Below are 19,646 nucleotides of genomic sequence, written 5' to 3' on the forward strand. Positions count from 1 at the left end.
AATATATATAATACGATGTTTCACTAATTTTCTGAGAAATGAGGCTATTTCAGCATACAAATTATAATGTATGTTAAATTATTAAAGGAAATTAAATTAGAAAATCAATATGATAAATAGAAATCCATAAAACCCTTAAAAAGGTAATACAAAGCAGAAAGAATAGTCATCTCCTCACTTTTAAACAATTGTTGAATGCTGGTCAGATTTTTTTTAATAGGGGTTATAGGGAAAGGAAGGACATCAAAATGTCCCTGGTTGACTAATTAAATAGGTAACATTCAGAATTATTTAATTTATTTATTAAGTATGTGTGCATTTGCGTATAAAATGTAACATCTATATACTTGTTGAAAATGCAAACCCTACAACCATACAGAAATGGTATGCAATGAAAAGTGTAAATAAGTTTCTCATGCCTGCATCTGATATTCTATCTCTATGCCTCAAAAGTAACTGCTTACACTTTCTCATGTATTCAGGAAAAAAAAAAAATATATATATATACATATATATATATATAAATACATCTATGTGTACTATTTAAAAATAAGCACAATTTAAAAAATAAAAATAAGCACAATTTTCCTCAATACTACTCCTTATAAATATTCCATCAGCATAGACATATTATCTCATTCTTTGAAATGGCTATTTAATTTTACTGTATCGAAGTATAATTTTATCAGTGGCCTTTATTACTGGATATTTAGGTTGTTTCCTGTTAATGACAAACATCCTAGTGCATTGGTGTCTTTTCATGACTGTCTCTATAGAGTATATTACTAGAAATAGAATTGAATATCTGCATAAAGGATATATATATCTTTAATTTTGAAAGGTATTGGCCAATTGCCCTCCAAAGAAGACACTTATTTTTACACACACACACACACACACACACACCACAATATATAAGTGTCCACATACAATGTTAATGGTAGACTTTAAAGAAAAAATTTGTGGCTTTTTCCCTACGTCAATTAATGCTTCCCAGAGCTTTTATTTATGTGACATCAAATCAAAGAAAGGAGTCTATCCAACCACCATAATATAACCACAGGCAGTATTTATCCAAGTATACAGAAATAGCATTTATAGTACTTAAAATGTTACTTAATGATGATTAAAAGTGAGAAAGTCTATTACTCCTGTTTTCAGTAATTTATTTTCCATTACCTTGGTTAAGAGTATAAGCCTGTATTAATGGTCCAGTCTGCATTTTGGAATTAAATGGGTCTGAATTATACATGTTTTATCATTAGTTGCCTCAAACTTAGTGTTTCCACTGTGAAAGTGATCAATTCTATAACCAATTTTAAGGAAACCATCTACAGTTAGGTCTAGAAGAACAAAGGCATGTTGAGAGTCACTTCTAATGCATAGGGGAGAAAAGGAACCCTGTTACAGTAATACAAAGAATGCATCATTTACTGAATCACAAAGCCATGTGTGGAGACTCAAACTTTGAAGTTAAGGTACTTATGGAGTAATATTTTCTTTTCTAGAATTAGCAAGAGAATTGGATTTCACTGAGGAACAAATTCATCAAATTCGAATTGAGAACCCTAATTCTCTCCAAGACCAGAGTCATGCGCTCTTGAAGTACTGGCTAGAAAGGGATGGCAAACATGCTACAGGTAGGTGGGGAACTGTATGTAAAAAGCATTAGACTAAAGGTTGAGATATAAGGCCTATTCACCAACCCTTTCTTGCAAATTCAGTAAAATAATAAAATAATGAATGCCATCCATCTGAAATACTACTGTAAACAAGTGAGAACAAGCTATGACATTTCTAAAATAAGCTGACAATTCTTACCCTATATTCCCCTGAGCAAGGCCAATTAGTGGAAACATTGGCTGCTAACTGGAATGTTTTTAAAGTCCTAAAATTTTCTAAATATGAGAATGGACAGTTACTTTATTTGTCATTGTTTTATTGGTAGTGCCTTACCTTCAATTCCTACTTCCTTTACTCCTAAATTACTCCTAAATAACTTAAATGAGGGAAAGATGTCAAGAAGATATTCTTTATAATGATTTGTATGTAATATGCTGGCCACATCAAATAAAGTGAGAAGTGGTAAAGACCTTTACTTTGTCCCATTCTTCAGCTAGTCTAAATTTGCTACTTCCTTTAATGTCTCTCTAAAGATCTACCTAGAGACCTCCCTTATTTATAGCCAGTCTACATTTGCCTTTCCTTCTATTGCCATTCTTCTAGGTAGGATTGCCAGATTTGGCAAATAAAAATAAGTCAACAAATACTTTTTCAATATAAGTATATCCTCAGGTAGTATTTGGGATATACCTATGCTGTAAAATTTGTTTGGGTTTTCATCTGAAATTCAAATTTGACAGTGTCCTGTCTAATATCTGGCAACTCTACTTTTGGGGCTTATGCCTATGCTTTCCCACTTTTTCATACACATATCTTTTCTGTTTGCTCCTTTTTACAAAGACGTTTAATAAGTTTTGTTGTTTCCTGTGCAAATACTAAAATTTTAGTAAGGCAACTAAATGAAAGACATTTTAGAAGGAATACTTTTTAAATGCTTTTTCTCTGATATTCCAGATACCAATCTCATTGAATGTCTCACTAAGATCAACCGAATGGATATTGTTCATCTCATGGAGGCCAGCACAGAGCCTCTCCAGGAGCGCATCACTCATAGCTATGCAGAAATTGAACAGACAATTGCACTGGATCATAGTGAAGGTCAAACAATTAGTGTGTGTGGGTGTGTTGTACCTGTGTTTAATTCGGGCAACTGGACCAAATCTTCCTTTATTTAGAGGGTGGTCTGTGGACTTTGGTGATCACACATTTTTCTCATTTTCTTATAAAATATACCCATATTGCTCATTCACCAACCATTGCTCATTCTTTATTATTTCACTATTGTCCTAACCTGTTTGGATTGCTATAACAAAATGCCATAAATTTGGGAGCTTAAACAAGAGAAATTTATTTCTCACAGTTCTAGAGAGTGGGAGTCAGAGATCAAGATGCCAGTATAGTCAGGTTCTGGTGAGGGCCCTCCTTTGGGTTGCAGATGGCCATCTTCTTGCTGTTGTCCACACGTGGGCAAAGAGATCTAGCTCACTCTTTGGCCTCCTCTTATAAAGGCATTAGTCCCATTAAGGGCTCTACCCTCAGTGACCTAATTACATTCTAAAGGCACCACCTCCAAATACTATCTCACTGGGATTAGGGTTTCATCACATGAGTCTTAAGGGGATACAAACAACAACATGGATGACCTATCCAGTGCCTTTTTTTCAGTTCCTTAAAGGCACTTCTGATACTTGGGTCTTTCACTTTATTTTAGCTATCTACTTCAGTGCTCACAACCAAGACTATATTACTACCACTGACCATACTACTTCTGCATCCTAACTTGAAGAATTATGCTTACTTCCTCTTCTGCTTCCACACCAACAATTCTCCAAACCCACTGGGACTACTAGCCTTTGGCCCTACCACCTACTAAAGTTTCTCTAGTCCATTCTTATTTTTTTTTGTATGGTCACCCACTTTCTTTCTTCTTCTCTTTCTTATCTCTATTTTATACCTTCTCTTCTTTCAAGCCTCTAGCATTTCTCTTCTCTGTATTCAAATCCGATGACCAAGCTTCCTACTTCTTAGAAAAAATAAGGATCGTCCTAAACAAATGTCCATATTCTTTCTTTCTTTTTTTAAGATTTTATTTATTTATTCATGAGAGACACAGAGAGAGAGGCAGAGACATAGGCAGAGAGAGAAGCAGGCTCCTCACAGGGAGCCCAATGTGGGACTCGATCCCTGGACTGGGGTCACGCCCTGAGCCAAAGTCAGATGCTCAACTGCTGATTCACCCAGGGGTCTCCATATTCTTTCATCACAAAATCTGCATCTCTAAGTGCATCTCAATGCCTATCCTCTACTTTCCCTCCTGTATAAAATGTTTGTGCTTTGCTAAAACCATCATCTCTTGTTTTGTACTGGATCTTGTCCCCTTTTTATCCAATTAAGAACCTCACTCCTATAGTTATCCCCTGTAGTTTCCTACAACTAGACCGTGCTCAACAGCATTGAGCATTAAAAACAAAACAAATCAACTCCTTTCATCCCATATTCCTCCTTATATGATTGTTCTGTTTCTCCATTTTATAGAAAATCTCTTTAAAAGTATAGCCTAAATTTCCTGTATCTACTTCATGTCTTCCTGTTCTCTCTAGAACTATCTCTAGAATCTATGCCAGACTTTTGTCATCACCACCCAATGGAAAACAGTCATAAAATTCACCAATTATTTCTTCTTTCCCAAATACAGTGAGTAATTTGTCAGTCTTTAGCTCATGTACCCCTTAGTACATTTGACAAAAAGAAGTAATCTCTCCTTATAGTATTTTCTTCACACTTTCCATGATAGCCTCCCTTCATGTTTTTTTCCCCACTATTTTACTGGCTATTCTTCCTTGGTTTCTTTCTGTAGCTTCGTACTTTTCCTAGATTTAAATGATGATGTGTGTCATTGTTCAGGGAAAGCTTATCCCCTCTCCTATCTCTCTCCTTCTTTCATAAATCCCGCCTGGCCTCCCTGCTGTTCCCTGGGCACCCTGCATATTCTCAGGCTTTGGGGCTCTGCTCCTTTTTGTTTCCTCTACTCCCGAGTGTTCTTCCCTCAGAGCATCAATACCCTTTTGTCTTTTAACTTAATTCAGGCCTCTGCTTAAAATCCTCTCCTAACAGGACTCTTTCCTGACAAGTCTACCTAAAATACTAACCCTATTTGCTCTATACTTTTACCCTGGCTTCTTTTTCTCCTAAAATTTGTCATAAATACATATCTGCAGAAATCAGATTTCAATGAGGACTTTTTTTATCTTGTTCACTGCTGTATATCTAATGTCTAAACAGCACCTAACACATCGTTGATACTCAATATGTATCTGTTGAGTGACATAACTCAGTCATAACTCTGCTAAAATTTTTTCAGTGACTCCTCACTGCCCTGGACATAATCAAATTCCTTAGCCTGGCTTGAGAGACCCTCCATAAAAAGGGTATTAAACTTCAGAGTGTTGTTAATATAAGTTAATACTCTCGAAGTACCTAGAACAGTGCCTGACACATAATCAATTTAGAATGTATGAGCTATTATTAATTATTCTTAAACTCTAATTCTTACTACTTACCTTCTGTGCTTCAGTATCCCAATGCCTACTTATCATTAGGTCTCCTTAAAATGTCACACCCTCTGCATTTCCTTTCCTAATTCTTTAACCCTGAGTTGGGTGCTTCTGCATTCATTGACTGGCACTGTGGCCCAGTCACTCTGCACTTTAATAGACTCTTACTTGCCTGAGCATTGCTAGATGATCTGCATCTTGAAGGTCAGCTTTGTAGCCATGGGTCTATCACAGGATGTGGCACATTAATAGTTACTCAATAAATACCTGTTTAATAATAAGTGAGCTTCAATTCAATGGTTAATTTCCATTTTCTCGCCTGTAGGCTTCTCAGTACTTCAGGAGGAGCTAAACACTGCACAGCACAAGCAGAAAGAGGAGCAAGGTGCTTCTAAAGAAAGCGAGTCCTGTGATCACCCTCCCATTGTCTCAGAGGAAGACATTTCTGTTGGGTATTCCACTTTTCAGGATTGCATCCCCAAAGCTGAGGGGGACAGCTCAGCAACAGAGCTCTTTCCCCAAACTCACAAGGAGCAAGTTCAACAGGATTTCTCAGGGAAAACGCAAGGCCTGCCTGAAGAGTCATCTCTTGAATGTCAGCAAGAGTACTTGTGAGTGTCAAAAGAAAGCCCATCAAATGTAATTCTACGAAACAAGCCAGTGTGACAAGTGTGCCCACGCATATACAGCTGTAAATGGTTTTCAGGTGGTTTTCAAATAACCTCACCAATAACAAGTGCCAGAACTACAGAAAAAGAGCAAAAGAGTTGAGACCTAATTGTGACAGCCTCATGTGGTAGATCTGATAGAACCAACTTCCAGTCCTGTGACCTTGGGCAAGTCCCAAAGCCCTTTTGATTTCTCTTTCCACCTCTCTAAGTTATATTAATATATTCCTTATTCATTTCATAGGGTCACAGGTCAAGGATGTGTGTGTGAAAGCATTGTTTCAACTATAAAATTTCATATGGACCTCATTCTTATTACTCATTAGAGTACTGCCCCTCACTTCTCTGTAGTGCTTGGACAGGTGCCAGTTGTCCCTGGCTCATTGAGAGTGTGAACAGTGGCAGCATACAGTGAAGCAGCTCTCAGTGTGTTTCACCAAAGCGATGGGGTGGCCAGCAGTAAAATTGGAAACACAGCACAGATTATTCACACGGAATGGTAGACTATTAAAATAAGGTGGGATGGGATCAGAGTGGGAGTAAAGAAAGTCTTTGGGAGAGCTTCCGGCCAAAGGAAGCTACAGAACAGGCAGCTCAGAACCCAACCAAGTTCTGGGCTTTTATAGAAGCGAAGGAGAAAGAGTTGTTTAAATGGCACTTGTTATTTAGAGAAAGAAAACAGACTATTGCAAAAGGAAATTGTGTCCCCAGCCCTGAAATCTGAGAACAGTGTGTCAGGAGATTGCATCAGAGCATTTCTCTTGTCATTAAGTGAGTTTTGTGCTGGGGTCACTGGAACTTGAAAAGAGAGTGAAGTGAATAATAAAATCATCTCTATTTCCACCGAACCACCACCCTCCCAACTACCTTTAGATTTTAGGGAAGAGAAGAAAAAGAAAGAGAAAGAAACATGTGGGAAGCAAAGAGGGCATATCAGGGAAGCACTTGGGGCATTTAATATGGAGTGACAATAATGTACAGTAAGTTAAAAAAAAAAAGCAGAGATTTTTCTTATTTAGAAAATTGGAGTATAAAGATTGCATTGGAGTAACTCCAAATTATAACAGTAGAAAAAGTTTTAACCAGGTCTTTCCATGAAGTCATATAGTTTTCCAGAGGTATAATAAGATTCTATATATTTACAGTTATGATAATGATATTAACATGGGTTTATATATTGGTTTTTAAATTTTTTCCCCAAACTTTGATTCTTGCCTCGAAAACCTTATTATTTACAGATCTTTGTTATATAAACTTTCTCAAATCTTCAAGTTCACCTTCAGTTATCAAAGAAAAGATGAAATTATAATTTATATACTTTGTAGAAATTAGGAAATGGTAATACATTTTAGGATAATTTTTTATCTCTAGAATACACCTTTCTTAGTCAATGCTAGATCAATGTGCGGTAATTTAACATGACTTCCCTGGACCATGAAGGTAAATTCCATCTTTCCTTCCAATTCCCTTGCTTCAGCAGAACGAAAAATGCATATGCTTTCATGCTATAACTTGGCTTCTCTGTTTCAGTGTGACAACCCCAGGACGGAAGTGTCGGAGACTCAAAAGCCTACAGCTGAATCTGCCTCTCCCAGCAAGACACCTGAGGAAATCAGGACCCCTCCTGAGGAGGAGAGGCCATACCTCCAGACCCCAACATCTAGCGAGCATGGAGATTCTCCTATCATACAAGAACCCGAAGAGCCCCCAGAACGTGGGGAGGAGAGTCCTCGGAAAACCAGCCTGGTGATAGTGGAATCTGCTGAAGACCAGTCACAGATACTTGAAAGACTTGATGAAGATGCAGCTTTCCATAAGGTAAGAATCTACTCCATTTCCTTGCCCACAGGCAGTGAAGCTACAAATCTTCCCCAGTTTCCATTTCTCTGATGGCTTATGTTTTCTCTGAAAAAATTAACCTGGGTCATGTGAACCTCTCAATCCCTTTTAAAACCTGGGGACTAGAGAATCTAGAAAAAAAAATGATACACGTTCCAATTCTAGCTATTTGATCGTGAGCTCTAATTGGAAAACCATTTGCTAAGGAAAATGAACCCTGGTGTGAAACAAGATACCTGGATGTAACTTTTCAAAATTGATAACCATGGGCTTGAAGACTAGTAAGAGGGATGAACAGGGCCTCAGGTAAGTGCCAGCCATGGAAACGTGTGGCAGGCAGACTCTGATTAGATCTGTCTGTGCTGTCAGCTGATGAGCATGCAGATTGTGGATATTTAGTGGGGTTTACCTCCTCAAAATTTTCTCATTAAAGGAAAGATGATTTCCAAAATAGATCTCCTTATATCTGTTTTTAAAATGATTTTGAAAAAAAGGACATTGTTCCTCAACTTCTTGCTGATTGAGAATATCAGAATACCTGACTGGAGCAGGAGCTTGCATCACACCCTTTCCTTTGTCATTAAATGAGTTTTGATGTTCTGAAGAGAGGTGGAGACCATATTAAGAAATTCACATAAACCATTTATTCTCAAAACATATTCTAATCTCTCCACATCCTCAGCATTAACTGGTGGGGTCTGAGCCCTCCTCAGAGCTTGTGAATCGAAATGAACCTCAGAGGGGGAAGGGGGACCCAGAATCTGTATTTCAGGTAACTCCCTAGATGATTCTCATGCACAGAAGAAAGTGCCAGGATCTTTTTGCGTTAAATGTAATTTAATATCAATTAAATTCTATATTTTTCCTTTTATTTATTTTTTATTTTTCCTTTTAGAATCCAAAAACATTTTCTACATCAAAGTGTTTTTAAAGCATTACTATATGTCTCAGTAGTAGAGAATGAGTTATATAAAGGAACTGAAACTTTGAGGAAAAGAGTACAACTTATCTGCGGGCTGAAGGCTCACATTTATTTTTGTTCACCGTGAGGATGACATCTGCTCATAAATCTGCAGGATTTATCTAAAATCATAACTAAAATTAGGAGAGGTTCAGACGAATGAAAACTGTGTCCCAATTTTGGCAGTTATCTTAAATAATGAATTCATCCCATGAATGGAATTTTATTTTAAGTTTACATAGAATTATTCATCTCCCAAGTTCTTATCTTAAATGAATTCTAGTAAAAATGTTTCAAAGATGCTATCTGGACCTAAAAGTTAACTAAATTTAGCCTAAGAATCTATTGGCTAAATGAAGTATAGATCTCAAACAATTATTTGGATAATTCATTTACTTTTTCAATGCACATAAAGAAATTTTGATAAGTCCTTCTGTAGTCCACTTTATACAGACCCATTCCATTTATTCGTGATGAATATCCAATTATCTCTGTGATCCTTCCTAGTTTGACCCTTAACTTCTCATGACCCTATCTTGAGGATCCAATTTCAATCACTTTTCTTGCTGATCATATTTCTAGGCAGTAGATTCCTGAATATATTTAAAGTATAATTTGGCTTAGATTTAACATGTTTTCTTTTAGTAGAAAAGCATATAGCAATATACCAGATATTTAAAAATATGTTGGAAAAATTTCATTGAGTTTTCTTTAAAAAAAAATAGCATCCCCTTGAGAGAGAGTACATTGACAAAATGCTCCCAAGATATATGTTCTAATCTAAAATTATGTTTTAAATTCCATCTCTAACTCAGGGCCAGACCCATAATATCAGACTGGCCAGTGCACCTTAACTTCTCTGCAGAATGAGTCTAATATTCATAGCCTGCCTCCTTTGTTCCCAGGGAGATGCTTTACTGGCTAGATAACAACTATTAGGAAATACTGACTTTTTGCAGAAAGTTGTGCTCCAAGCATAAGTTATTTCTATACCTGTGGGTTAATCATTTCAAGACTAAGCCTGAGTGTCAGTGGCTTACAAGTGTTGTTTGTGCTGCTTAACTTCTGTGTTTACATCTAGTTATTTATCAGGAATTTAAGTCCAAGAAGTGATGTGGACAAGCTGCTTATTTCTTCTGACAGATTTTGACAGATGGGCACTCAGACAGCTTTCAGAATTCCAGATTTTTTTTTCATTCATGAACACAAAACTATCTTCTTATCAAAATGTGAGATAGGCACACACCTGTTTGCCCTGCTGGCTTTTCCACCAAAGCTTCCATGAATGAGACTTTGAGAAAACAGTGTGAACTAACGCAGAAACCAGTAGTGAAGACATTCCTTAGCGTGTTAAACAAAACAATGCTTCCATGCTTCCACCAGGAGCTAACAGAGGAATTAGGTGAGCTGGAGGCCAGCTCAGATGAGGAGGCGATGGTAACTACCAGGGTTGTCCGCCGACGAGTGATTATTCAGGTACCAGTTACGTTACTGCACGTCTGGGACGCTTCTGTCCCCATAGCCCTCAGAGAGTGATAGACCTGGAGCATTGAGGGCTTGGCATGCTCTTTAGGTAGTGCATGGCCATTCAAAAGCAGATCCTTTAACTCTCCTAAGTTTGGTTTGTTTAAAAAAAAAATGCAGCAGTGATGACATTGGCAGCCCACCTCCAAGAGAGCGAACAGCAAGAGCAAGAGTGCTTCTTCACTCCCACCCACCTCACCTCGCTTGTCTGTTTTTGTTCGTATGTTTGTTTTACACCTAACTTTGGTCCAGTTCTCCTAAGCATGTTATTACCCATTTTTTTCCTTTCTTTTAAACATACTACTCGACAGGACTTGGCATCTCAGCAGTGCTTCTTAGTAGCTCCCTTCCTTTTCTAACATGGCTCACATTATAAGCACTTGGGAGTAGTTTCTCAGAATTGGTACCAAACACCAAAGTGACCCTTTTCTCTCAACCATTTAGGGAGATGATATGCCTGACATACCCCCAGAAACAGTCACAGAAGAAGAATACATTGATGAGCACGGACACACTGTGGTAAAGAAGGTATTAATCTAATGTGGTTGATGTCAAACTTATCAGTACCCTGGTACTGCCGCTCAAAGACGAGCTGCATGAATAAAATATCTTTCAGGTCACTAGAAAAATCATTAGGCGGTATGTATCCTCTGATGGCACAGAGAAAGAGGAGGTTACGATGCAGGGAATGGCACAGGGACCCATCAGCATTGAGGAAGGAGATGGCTATTCCAAAGTCATGAAGCGCATTGTATTAAAGAGTGACATCGAACAGTCAGAGGTAAGATCATCTGATTCTCCAGCCTGGTTTTATGGAGAAGTATAAATTAGAGTCAGAAGAGGTGGATGCATTTGTTTATCTCTAATGGCCCCTTATATGGCACCCTGATTTCAGCTCACATTCGTTTTTCTCTTCATGATTTTGTGGAATTTTAAAATAGCCATAGAGGAGATTTATAGCCACTATAGTCATTATCTCTCTTTGGCCCTTCTTATTTCTATTTCCTGTTTAATTCATAGTCAAGTACATACAACAGAAATCCAAAGTCAAATTTCAGAAGACCAGATTTTCATTTGCTGGCAAACAATGTCACACAAAGCGCCTACTCTTGTGTTGTTGTGCTTGTTCCCTGGGTGGGATGGCAGCCTTCTGTAAGGCACTATAGATAAATATCTGAGAGTTAAGCTTATGCATTTTAGAGTCACTAAAGCCAGGATCCCAAGAATCCCTGATCAATAGTTTTCTTTCTGTTCTACTTCTCTCTAAGGAACAGTTACCTCTTTGACATATAATTTCTGACATACTCACTGTTTTGCATTCATTCATATCCTCAAAATACTATTATTATACACAAAATTTCTCTAGAAATCTACTTTTTCAGTTTTTCATATCTTTGAAAGTTTCTTCTTTGGGAATTAATTTTATCTTCATAATGTCAAAACCATTTAAACTTGGAAAGAGAGGGTTCATCTACAAGCTGTTATGTCCACATTGCACTGAGCAATCGGTTTCTCATTCATAATACTTCCTGACAGATTTTCTTTCAAGTGACTCATGAGTGGTTGGTTTGGTGCTGAGTACATTATAGCAGCATTACCAATTGATGCTTTTTGTAACTGCTTCTCTTTTCCAAAATACTGTTTTCTAGAAGACCAATATATATCATTATAGGGTTTTGGTGTTTTTGTTTTTCTACATAGGAAAACTCATCACTGTTACATTGTGTCAGTCAGAAACTGTATCATGTGTCCTTCATTCATTAGGTAACTTTGTCTGAGCCCAGCATTTTGTCCAGTACCTCACAATTTCAGGCTGAACCAGTGGAAGGCCGTAGAGTCAGCAAAGTTGTTAAAACAACTGTGGTACATGGAGAGAGGATGGAGAAACATCTGGGTGATTCTAGTTTAGCCACTGATCTTCCTTCAGCCAAAGATGACTTTGAAGAGGTATAGAAGCATTATCACTTTTTTGGTTTTGTGTTGTGTGTTTTGTTTGCTTTGTGTTTAAAAAGAAAATGGTTTATCATTATGTCATTCCACATATGTGTTCATGGGAGGGTACAGACTAATTCAAGAGTAGAACTCCTGTTTGTGTAACTCTACAGCGAGTTAATGTTTCCACAACTTGTGATATTCATTGGTACCACTATAAATGCTTTAAATATCAAGATGACCAACATTGACTTCAGCTGAATCAGAATCAGAATCTTTAGAATTAGGTCATGATCGTACATCTTACGTGGAAGTCCCGGAAGTGACTTCCCAATTACTAAGAGAAAGAAATGAATAGGTTGCAAATTATCATTACTAGCTGATATTTTCAAATGTTTCCAAAGATAGGCATTAAAGAAAGTTCAGGTTTATTTTAAACCTAGAAATAAAATAAGCATTTTTAATTATTTAAGTTCTAATTTCCAATAATTAGGTAATGAGTCTATGGGGACAGATCCTTCCTAGGTACAAGAATCCAAAAATTCTGAAAACCAAAACAAATTTTGTAAGTTAGTAGCAAGCTAATTGGGCAGTGAAACTTAAGATGAGCTGACATGGAGGGTTTTTTTTTCTTTGTCCTACCTAGAATGAATATTCATATGTTTTGCTGTTTATTTGTTTATTTATGAGTTTGATTGCAGGATGCTGTCCCAACCCCTTCTGGGGTATTAGAATGTACATTGTATATATCATACTACCTTCCTAAAATCCAAAAAGAAAAAATTCTGAATTCTGAAACACATCTGGTCCCAAGGGTTTTGACTAAGGGATTGTGGGCATATGCAAACATCCACCAAACATTTTTTGCTATTGAGACATTTTGAAGTTAAATGTTACATGTGTGTCCTCATCTATACCCATGGTATGCGTTAGGATTATATATGAATGCATTGGGATTTGAAAAGCATACCTTAATGAAATACTTTTAAGGGAAGCATTTTTAATCAAAAGATGAATTATGTGAGTTGTACACTGTAGGCCGTATTTATTTGTTGCTTATTGTGTCTCTGATCATTATATTTACCAGTGGAGTCTCCACTGGGAAAGGAAGGAAGATGAAATGAGGAGAAAATTAAAAGTCAATCAGTTCAGCTATTATTTACCAGCATTTATGAAGCATTATAATGCATGTCCCTCACAAGTGGGAGAAATTTAAATAAAATTCAATACTTGCATTTGATCTTAATATTGTTTTTACTTATCCTTTCAAATATATTTTTTATACTTATTATCAATTAAGCAAAGTAATAGATTATTTCTAAGTCTATGGTTTATGATGGGTTTTGTCCTGTTTTCTTTTTTCTTACTTTAGGCTTTGAGTTATACAGGTAGCCACATGAAAGTGCACCTCCCCAGTTTAGTAGAGAATGAAATCCTGAAAGAGGATGGATCAATAATTAAAAGGTTTGGGTTAGCATGGGGTTACGCTTTGCCAACTAACATCTTAAATTTTTCTCCAATTTTAAGAAAAGAAAAACAGAGCCCCTACATATACCCTAACATCCTTTGGGAACTTTCAACTCTCTCTGTATTGTACACTTTTGTCAAATGGTAGATCTGTCAATGTGTCATACCTATAGATGCTTTGAAGGTAATACTAAGGCTTGAGAATGAGACACCTGTTTACACAATCACTCCTTGGGTTTTAGCAAGTCATCAGTTTTGCTGAGGCCAACTGCCTGGGATAGTCCAAGATAGTTGTGTTGATAGATTTGGAGCACATATGAAGAGGAATCTAATCAACTGCTCACAAATTAATCTTGTGACCAGCTGCCTTCAGCTCAATCTTAGCAAATCATAACTTTGTGTGGTACATGCTTAAGGTTTCTTTCTTTCTTTCTTTCTTTCTTTCTTTCTTTCTTTCTTTCTTTCTTTCTTTCTTTCTTTCTTTCTTTTGTTTTGTTTTTAGCTCCTTCTAAAAGCTTTGAGCTAGTTCATGATCTGGCATGTGAGTGGCAAATAACATGAGCATGAGTTTGATACCAACAAACCTGAATGTACCTAGCAGTACTGAAACCAGGGAATCTACTAAGTTAAGAAAGAATCATAAAAGCAATAAGCAACTCACTTTTGCACCTATAAAAGGGGACCAGCTGTGAAACGCTCTGGTCAGCCCATCCCTACCACCAATTTGATGTATGAACTTCAGTACCCTTGCCTTGTCTCCTGGCCCTTGTCTCTGGTCCTTTAGCAGCACCATGCTAATAAAGTGCTCTCTGCTTCTCAGTGAAAAGACACAATGGAAATTCAAGTTACTATTGTGCTTTCCATGTCATTGTAAAGAAGAAAAAGATTGTCATTTATAGTACTCTACAAAGCTATTTTTAGCCTGTAGAACATAATAATTAGAACAGTGAATTAAAGGTTCTATCACAATTCCGCCCTCCAATCACATGTGAACAACCACAGCAGCTAAGAATTTAAGGGTATAATTGCCAAGAGAACTATAAAAATGCTACATAAACTAAGAATAAAGTGCTTTTTATACTCTGAACTTTTTTAAAAAAAGATTTTATTTATTGAGAAAGAGAAAGAGACAGGGAGAGGGAGAAGCAGACTCCCCATTGAGCAGAGAGCATGATGTGGTGCTCGATCCCAGGGCCCCAAGATCATGGCCTAGGCAGAAGGCAGACGCTTAACCCACTGAGCCACCCAGGCACTCCTGTACTCTAAACATTTAAGTCTTTTATTCAGTTACTCAGACAAAGCCATATAAACCATGTACATATCCTAGCATCATGAGATGTTTAAATTGGAATACATTTAGAGATGAGTTAATCCAAAGTTCTCAATTACAACTGGTGAATTTGAAGCCAAAGATACAGATAACTCAAATTCTATAGCTATTTAGTTCTGGAACTGTATTTGTCATGTATAACACTTTATCTTGTATGTTGCTGAAGACATTTCATGATGCCCACTGCTCCCCTTATATGCATAATGGGTAGATTCATTTCACTGCTTGAAGAATATGCATATGCATACTCATAAACACATTCATCTACACATATCTGCACAAAATATCAGGGATTGTCCTGTGAATAAAGCTTATCCCCCCACACCAGTGCCATGAAGGCTTCTCTTAGCTCTTGGCAGAAATAGTCAGATATTTGCCTTTTGGGAGAAGAAAAATTATAGGTGCTACATAGTTTAAAAAAAAACAAACCATGATTTGATGTCAACCATTGGAACCAGATTTGACCTTTTATTAAGAAGAGCAAATTTAGTGTGCCTGGGTGGCTCAGTCGGTTAAGTGTCTGACTTAGGTCATAATCTCAGGGTCCCAGGATTGAGCCCCATATTGAGCTCCATGCTCAGTGGGGAGCCTGCTTAAAGATTCTCTCTCCCTGTACCTCTTCCCCTCTCTCTCTCAAATATATAAATAATTTTTAAAGGAACAAATTTGTTTTCAGATGCAAAATAATTCATGTGGTGTCAAAGGAAGGGAGAGAAGAAGAGAACATGAGAGGAGAAAGAAGAAGGAAACAAAAGATGCCCAAAAGAAAGCTGAAAACATTTCAGCTAATAGAAGTCATTTAAAAAAATAAATAAATAAAAATGATCTTAAATGCATGACAGTGTTAGAAGGCAGAATAATGATGAGAGCAGAACCTCTAGCTCTTTAACACTAGGAATCAATAAGAAAAATGCTGGGTAAAGTCATGAAAACTGCTCATTTCTTCCATGGTTTTCAATGAAGATGCATGGCATCATGGTAAGGATTCAGGCTCTGGAATCTTTGAGTCTTGGCCCCACTTCATACTAACTGTTATTTTGTATTTGGAGCATTGCTTAAAATCTCTGATATTCATTTTCCTTATTCATTATAATAATAGTGCCTGGCACATTAAAAATGTTCACCACATATTTACGGAATGAATAATTATATTTAGAAGTAGTGAGAAGAAGAGAGGATGTACAAATTACAGCATAATCGTTTTCAAGAAGAGATACAGGAAAATAGTACAAAATATTACAGTACATCATAGCCCCTTTGTCGAGTAATCACTAGTTAAGAGGGAACCAAGAAAGCAGCAGACTGTTCAATGGCATAGAAGACCAAAAATGGGCAAAGTCCATTGAGATCTGAGCAGACGGAGGAAGAATTTGTCTCGGTGTTTTTTTTCTTTCCTCTCTCTTCCCCACCGTCTTCAGATGGGGTTTCAATATCTGGGCAGACCTTCATCTCTCACTGGTACACCTTCCTCTATGTTGATAGAAGAGGATTCCAGTTTTAAAGATCTGTGTCCATGGAAAAATTTTCCTAGAACAGGATGCAACTCTAAGGAGTAAGCTGGCAGTGAAGGTGTTTCAAAAAAAAAAAAAAAAAATCAAGAACTATTCTCAGCCTGTCAAGAAGTACATATGGAATCCCTGTTTCAGGATGAGCCAAGCTTTCCTTTTCTTTTCTTTCTTTTTTTTTTTTTTTTTAAGATTATTTTATTTATTTTAGGAAAAGAGTATGAGCAGGAAGGGCAGAAGGAGGGAGAGAGATTCTCAAACAGATCCCCACTGAGTGGGAAGACTTATGCAGAGCTCATTCCCATGATCCTGAGAATACGACCTGAGCCAAAATGAAGAGTCAGATACCCAACCAACTGCACCACTCAGGCGCCCCAAGCCAAGCTTTTCAAATCAGTGTGCCTTGAACAAAACATGAATGATTGGTTACTTTTGGAGAGAATCACATTAAAGCATGGTTTTATTTATTTGAAATAGTTCCTTAAGTTTTAAAAAATACTCTTTGTTCCAAAACACTTTAAAACACTTCATGACTCACATCAGATAGAAGAAGCCATGTTTCAAAGACAGATGTGGAAAGATGGCTGTTGTTCAACTAATAGCTCAGTGTAGAATTATCCGGAGGTAGGACAGTAAAGTACTTTCATGTCACGGTTACCCCCATTCCAACGATGGTGGCTGTCTTTTAGTGAAGAAAGCATAATTCTCTCTTGTCTGCTTTCCTCCAGGACAACAATGAGTAAAGCCAGTACACAGAAGAGGGCTGTGGTGAAGGACCAGCATGGAAAACGCATTTACTTGGAGCACCTGGAGGATGTACCAGAAGCACTAGACCAAGATGACCTCCAGCGCGACCTCCAGCAACTCCTTCGGCATTTCTGCAAGGAGGACTCGAAGCCAGAGGCCAAGTGAGGGGCTGCCCAGTCCTCACACCAGAAACCACACATTCACTCAATATGCAACTTCCCGCGTCATTAGCAGAGTGACCTAACCGGCCTCATGGGATACCCTGACACTTCCACTTTGAGCAAATACACACCGCATTTTGTTTCAGTTTTTCCCCGTCCTCTCTCTGACTGTAAGCTAATTTGTGACCAAAGATAGCATCCTTCAGACTGGATGCTGTATCCACTACTTTGTTGTGTCTGTGCTAAACTGGGAACTGGCCACCTCCATTGTTCTTTGCTCCTGCACAAGCTCCATGAAAATCCATCGATCAGAAGAACTTCACCTACAGACCTCTTCAAGTGATGCTATCTAGGAGTCCTTCCAGGGGATATCCTTATACCATGTATATAGCTAAAATGCTCAGATGAACAACATATTAAATTAAAACCACTGCCTATCATAACTACACTGGGCGTCATGGAATAAAAGGCCTCTAGAAATTGCTGAACAATGGTTAATTAAGATATTGCTAACACAATCGAATGATAATACAGTTCTACTGCAAAAGAAGCACTTCAGACCTACCATGTCCTTAGAACTTCCAGAGTAGCCATTGCTCCTAGTTAAAGATGGGTTGATAACCTCAAGGAACTATCCTAACTAAGCACTTACTGCTGGTGCTGGCCAGCCTTGATTTAGGATTCTCCAACAGCCACTCTGAGGGAAGGGAGAAGGGGAGCAGACGGCTAAAGGAAGGAATCAATGAGGTATTCAGCTGCTAGCAGCCACAGCTGGTGGCGTTCTAGCATCTTCAGGTCTTTTAGATTTTGGACACATTGGCAGGGTATTTTAAAAGCTATAACTACTGTAGTTTTCCAGTTTTCATTGCTGCTTTAGCAAACCACGCTGTCTTATTGGTGGTACTTTCTTCTGGCCACTGCACTGTAGATAATTCATTGGAAACAAGATTTACCCTCTACGCAAAAGGTTAAACTCCTTCACCATGTTGGAGTGGTTCCCCTCTCCTGACCCCCCGCCCGGGTTTATATCTTCTCTAATACCTGCATGTAGCATTTAAAAATCAAAACCACAGTCAAAACTCCTCTTCTGATCACACTGATGGTTTTCATTCTTTTGACCCTGAGCAAGCACTTTTCACTTTTCCGCTAGGTCTGTTTTTTAGCTTGCAGACAAGGTTGAGAAATCCTTACCAATTTGGTTTTGGTTAAAATTTTTGATTTATTTATTTGAAATCCAAACTCCCTTGGAAACTCTGAAGTGCATTTGTGCACTTTTTTGTTTCAAAGAAGGAACTTTAATCATCTGAGTGATTTCCATGTCCTATTCCTTATTCCTCTAGTGGTTGAAGCTGTGTAGCATTTTAACATATATATATATTCACAAATATATTCATATAAACAGTATACATTTCGAATCAGTTATTTGTTAAAGAAAAGTATATTCAATGAAGATGAAATTAAAAAAAAAAAAGAGTCTATCCTCCAGGGATTGAACATTTTCCAATTCTATCTGGTCTTTTCCTGTTGTGCAAAAATGACTCATTGCTCCGAATGTCAAAAACAAATGTGACAAACAATGGCACTTCATCATTTCAAGTAATGTTGCCAAGGGAGAAAATTTCCTGGGAGGGAGGTTTCCCACAAGCCAAATCTCTTAAGCCTCAAATGCTAGCACTTTTTGGCAGTTGGATAGGAAATAAAGCTTTCTTTGGCAGCCAAAATGAGAGCGGCTCATGGTGAAACTTTTTGAGACACGCCATGGCCTTCTTGTCAAAACCTTCACTGGAGCTCAAGAAAAGCATTTCTGTTGTGTTATTTGCAGTGCAGATGATGTCTGTGTAACAACATAATGGTTATTCACCTTTTTTTGATTTTTGATTTTTGCTGTGTAATCAAAAAACTTGAATACTGTGAGAAGAAGTGAATTTTCAGTTGATGAATCAGCATCTTGTTCCCATGGTGATAACACTAATTGAATATATCTATGAGGGCATGTATTAGTTAATGGAAAAAAAAATACAACACTAACAATACATAGCTGCAATGTGTACAATGGCTGATTTAATTAAATAAAATGTACAAGTGTTAAATGTGGCAACAGTAATTTATTCTTCTTTATCACTTAGTCTGTGATTTCATGAGATAAGAGGTTATTAAAGAGATGACATGGGTATGAAGCCAGAAAGGGCACAGAATGCTCTTTCCCTTCTAATTTTTATTTAGTGACTGAGTATGCTATATAACCAACACTGTATATAAGCACTGAAATGGGTAGAAAGATTTTTGTCCTTGCCCTCAAAACTTTTCGTTATGCAAAAGGAGAAAGACAAAGATT

At 37.4% G+C, this 19,646-nt stretch overlaps 1 protein-coding gene across 1 annotated transcript in view; it reads left to right on the forward strand.

Annotated features, from left to right (window-relative positions):
* Nucleotides 1–19,401, forward strand: part of ANK2 (ankyrin 2) — a 229,977-nt gene extending 210,576 nt beyond the window's left edge. The window contains 11 exon segments of the mRNA XM_049104827.1: nt 1,509–1,640; nt 2,578–2,721; nt 5,503–5,788; nt 7,376–7,389; nt 7,392–7,663; nt 10,029–10,121; nt 10,614–10,697; nt 10,786–10,950; nt 11,934–12,116; nt 13,474–13,565; nt 17,132–19,401. Of these exon segments, the coding sequence (XP_048960784.1) occupies nt 1,509–1,640; nt 2,578–2,721; nt 5,503–5,788; nt 7,376–7,389; nt 7,392–7,663; nt 10,029–10,121; nt 10,614–10,697; nt 10,786–10,950; nt 11,934–12,116; nt 13,474–13,565; nt 17,132–17,315 (1,649 nt within the window). The 3' untranslated portion in view covers nt 17,316–19,401.
* Nucleotides 19,402–19,646: the final 245 nt, after the last annotated feature.

The sequence above is a fragment of the Canis lupus genome, chromosome 32 (genome assembly GCF_003254725.2).
Source record: "Canis lupus dingo isolate Sandy chromosome 32, ASM325472v2, whole genome shotgun sequence".
NCBI lineage: Eukaryota > Metazoa > Chordata > Mammalia > Carnivora > Canidae > Canis > Canis lupus.